This window comes from Rhinopithecus roxellana, chromosome 10 (genome assembly GCF_007565055.1).
Source record: "Rhinopithecus roxellana isolate Shanxi Qingling chromosome 10, ASM756505v1, whole genome shotgun sequence".
NCBI lineage: Eukaryota > Metazoa > Chordata > Mammalia > Primates > Cercopithecidae > Rhinopithecus > Rhinopithecus roxellana.
Window position 1 is genome coordinate 129,007,674 of NC_044558.1, and position 4,821 is coordinate 129,012,494.

Below are 4,821 nucleotides of genomic sequence, written 5' to 3' on the forward strand. Positions count from 1 at the left end.
TTACACTGGTATGTGCAATGCTCCCACAAAAGAGTCAAACATCTCTCAAAAGAGATTTCACATAAAGCTTTGGATTTCTCTTTTCTCTTCAAAAATCAAATCTGGCCACTCTGGATTCTATTTGCATGCCTTCATGAAATAACCAACTGGAGCTGGGTAAATCTCTCCTGAAATCACCACAGTCATCTCAGTCTCCATGGGCCTACATTAACTGTCAGGTTTCTAGAAACACTTAAGCTCCTGAGTTAATTTTTTTCTATACACATTTGGAGCTGCTGATCAGGAAGCAGCCAAAGACAAACCAAGACATTATCCTTAAATTAAACTTAAAATCTAAGCTGACAATGCCCATCCATCACATTGAAGATTGTGACAGAGATTTTTGATCTTGACTGTTGAGATTATCTTAGTATAGACTGAATTTTACCCATATACTCAGAACTTGTTCTTGGAATAGAGCTTTTGGTTTGTTGATCCCTCTTCTCTAATTTTATTTTAAACTCTTCTTTTAAGTTTTTATGAATTACTAGTTCAATACCTGCCACAGTTCATTACACCACAGGTGCTTTGGGGAGGTTCTAGAACATACATATGAAATTAGGAACTTTATATTGATTGTGTAAAATATTAGAGATCACCTCAACCAAAATGCACATTTAAAATAAATATTTTTTGTCTCCTTCGGGGAGGAGTAGTGAAGTTTGTAGAATAACAAGAAGAGGAAGTTATTGTCTGTTCTAGACATCTGTTTCATTCTCTTTGGATTTTTTTTTCTGAGGGCTTCAGAAGATTGCAATGGCTAGAATTTTACTCTTCTTATGGTGGTAATTATTTACCAAATTGTATTTTTGAAAAACATCCTCATGGAAAATTGGCCTCCTTATATCTGACCAGAAACTGATCAGCTTCTGGTGCGATTAATTCATTCTCTAGAGGCAACATAGCAGACAGAAATTGGACTCATTAAAACAAAATTCTATGAGGAATGCTGCTCATCTGGTTTATTGTTGAAAACTCCAAACGGCAGAGGCTGGAGTGTAATTCAGGAGACTTTCACCCAGTTAACACATTTAATGCATAATAATCTTTGGAGAATTTTGCTAATTTAGAATTGTACGAAGAGTACATGATTATTCACATAAGAATGAATTCACATTGAATAATATGAACAAGTTTTTTTTTTTTAAATAAAATGATTTTTATTTAGTTTTTTGGAAATATAACAAAATAATTGGCAAAAACCAAATCAAAACAGAACCAAAAAAATGACATGTTATATGAGATCATCTCCAAGCACAACAGCATTTATTAATGAATATAAAAAATATATTTTATTATTTGTATTTGCTTTTCCCCCAGATTTGACTACATGGATAGTTTTAGAAGCTTGAGTTCCTAAGACAATTCCACAGCTACACTGGCTCCTACAATGTGACTGAGTGAGGTTAGGGAAATATCCTTGGGGATTCTGAACAACTAGACCCTTAGAAACTTAAAAATAACAGGTGCTTTCATTAGGATCCTTCTAACATGGAAAAAATACAGCCATTGTCCATTAAAACACAATGCAATTTGGGTACTCTTCAGGTTTTCTAAGTACCCCACCTGAATAATAAGACTAGGCCACCATATTTTCTGGCAACTCAGCCTAGTCATTGCCATCTTCCTAATTAGCAGCCTCCCAAGCTGCACTAAAACTGGGATTAACAAAACCGAAGATAACATGTTTTTGACCTTTCTTCCTAGAAGTAACCCATTTTTGACCTTTATTCCTAGAAGTCAAAGGGCTCTTCAGGTAGGAAAGGTCAGGAGGTTTTGCATCAAGCTTGCCTTCACACTCAATATTAGTGGAAGGGCTGTGAAATCTACCCATCGCACACCTGTATTCAGTGTTTGAGTGTACTTACCCTTCAACACACAAGGAAGTTAGAATAAATTAACAAGTCACTCTGGACCAAGCCCCCCAAAACAGAGGCAAATCTGGTGAACCAAGGTCATTCACTGCCTGTGGTAAAAACCTCAGTTCACCTAAGTCCTTTCTTGAAGAACCACATTAATCTGATTCAAGAGGCACCTCTGGCCAGCACAGAGCACAGAAGGAAAGCATAACTTCAGGGTAGGGAAATGCCACATGGAATTCAGAAGTTGCAGTTTAGTCTACAGCAAAAGATGGCACCATCGCTAATATTTAGAGCTGGAAAGAGCGTTGGCTGGACCACACTCCTGGAGCATCCTTACTAATGCAGCTTAACAGCAGTTGCCCAGATGTCGTTGCTGGGGAGCGGGGGAAGGACCCATCCTTGGGGAACGAAGTTGCCTTTGGGATGATCGGATGGCACCAGGTACTGATCCCAATCATGCCTGATCTGGATGAGCGCTGGTAGGGAGTGCTCAGCTTGGAGGTAATATTGTCGGAAAGGCTCCAAGAGGTGAGCGAGTGGGAACTCGTCTGGATCCCCAAACAACTTGGACTCAATTTCACGTTTCTGAAGTAAAATTTTCTCTTTTTCTTTTCTTTGTTTCTTTTCTAATTCTCTTTTCCTCTCTTCCTCTTGTTCTCCTTCCAGCATAACTCTGAGGGCTCTCTCTTCAGCTTCATATAGTTCAGAGCGCTTTTTAATGAGTTTTCTCAGTCGCTGAAGATGATGCTCAAAAGTCTCATCTGCTGAGGCTGGAGGACAAACCCCTTTCCTTGCTGCAGCCTCTTTCCTCAATTTCCTCAATTTCTCCAAAGCCCGAAGAATGTCCACCATTCTTTTGGTATCTGCTTGTTTTTTCCTCACTTCAGATAGTACGCCATCAGCGGCTGCTTTGAGTTCCTGCTCCCGCTTCTTCTCCTCCACCTCCTGCACACACTTCACCCTCCAGCGGTCAATCTCCTCCTCGCGTTCCACTGCCCGCGCGGCCTCTGCCTCCCGCTCGGCCTCGCGTTCCCGGGCCCTCTCGCGAAGCCGCAACCGGCGGCGCCTGACCCTCTCCAGTCTCCTCCGCGCCTCGCCCACATAGGCAGCCTGGGTCAACGGCTGCAGCCGCTCGGCCAGTTCCGCGCGCAGCGGTATGGCCTGGGAATACAACAAGGCCCAGGCCGCGCCGTCGGCTTCGGCCTCGCGCAGGGTCTGGCTCAGGCCGCGCAGACGTCGCACCAGGCGCAGAGCCCCGCGCAATCGCGCTCGCACTTTGCCAAGGCTGGGCCCAGCGTGCGTGCGCTGGGGCACCGGACAGCCCGCCCGCCGCGGGGTCCCGAACACCGCCTCCAGCCACTGCCGGTCGCGCAGGCGCTGGAGGGCCGCATCCCCGAGCACGTCGGCCGGCGGCGGCGGCGGCGCCTCAGGCCAGCGCGGGCTCCAAGGCGGCCCCGGGCCGGGAGGCGGCGGCCGCGGTCGCTCGCCGGCGTCAGTCCCCGGGAAGGGCCGGCACTGGGAGGCGGAGGAGGCAGCGGCGGGAGGCTTCCGCGGAGGCTCGGGGCTGCAGAGCCAGCGGAGGCTGAAGGAAGGGGGTGGAGGCCCCCGGAAAAGGGCCGGGCCGCTGGGGGAGAGGAGGCGGGAAAGCCGGGGAGGGCAGCGGCGGTGGCAGACAGCCGAAAGGAGCAGGAGGCGGCGGCTGCGGGGGCGGCGGGCCTGGGCGACCCTGGCCGAAAAAGGGTGGCAGAGCCATGTTTTCGACGGAGATGCTTGGAGAAGTGACAGCAATCTGAGTGGTTCCTCAAGAGAACCTTCCGACGGAAGTGCACAAGTTTTAAATAGTTAACTCAGGCATAATCTATGCAGCAAAACACAAATGATAGTTCCATTATCCATTCCTAGTTTCTTCCTTGCAAGGAATCGCAGAAAGCCCTGACCTGGAAGCAACTGAGAGAAGATCTTTCTTCACACCATTTCTGAACGTCTTTCTTTTTGGAGTTGCCCAGATTTTTATTGATGCTTTTCCTAATGTTTCCTGGCAATCTGTCTGTCTCATGCCACACCCTCCTGGGAATTGTTATTTTCATGTCAGAGTCCTTTATTGGTACTTCCAGTTTTTTCATTCGGCATCTGGAAATGTTCACAGTTTATGCTCTGAGTTGTACTGATTTTCTCTTAAATATATCTCAAAGGAGTCCATTTGCCCTCACTACCTGTGCTGCCACCGCGATCCAGCCACCCCTATCTATAACCTATCATTATAACTTATCATAACCTTATTTATAAGGCAGCCTTAGCCTTCTGACCCCTTCTAACTAGACTTCCCCCTTTTTCTTAGCTCTCCCTGCCACAAACACACACAGTCATTTCCCACATAGCAGCCAATGTAATCATTTCGTAGGAAACTATGACCATATTTCTACTGTACTTAAAACATCTCATCTAATTCCATCACTTTTGGGTAAGTCCAACACCACCAAAACAACCACTGCCCGCCTTCCACCCCACCCAAAGAAAAACCCAAAACATCAATTCTGTTTGGCAATTCAAGTAATTTTGTGCTGGGAAGAATAGATATCTTTATGACATTGTCCTACTACCCAGGAATATAAAATATCTATTCTTGTCTTAGTTAATTTTTATTATTTTCTTTGTATAAGATTTCACTTTTATCATTTAATTTGTTCATAGATATTTTAGAGTTTTTTTCATTAGTGTAATATGTGAAATGAGATTTTTTTTCAAGAAACAGGGTCTTGCTCTGTTGCGTAGGCTGGAGTGCAATGGCACATTCATAATTTACTGCAGCCCTGAACTCCTGGGCTCAAGCGATTCATCAGCCTCAGCCTCTCTCTGAGTAGCTAGGACTACAGGCTCACGCCATCATGCCCAGCTACTTTGTTTTTGTTTTTGATTTTTG

General features: G+C 45.3%; 1 protein-coding gene across 1 annotated transcript; it reads right to left on the reverse strand.

Annotated features, from left to right (window-relative positions):
* Window positions 1–1,288: 1,288 nt before the first annotated feature.
* Window positions 1,289–3,706, reverse strand: LOC104660890 (programmed cell death protein 7). The gene is given in 3 exon segments (XM_010361370.2): window positions 1,289–3,418; window positions 3,421–3,444; window positions 3,447–3,706. Coding segments are annotated over 3 exon segments (1,413 nt in total). The 5' UTR covers window positions 3,655–3,706; the 3' UTR covers window positions 1,289–2,237.
* Window positions 3,707–4,821: the final 1,115 nt, after the last annotated feature.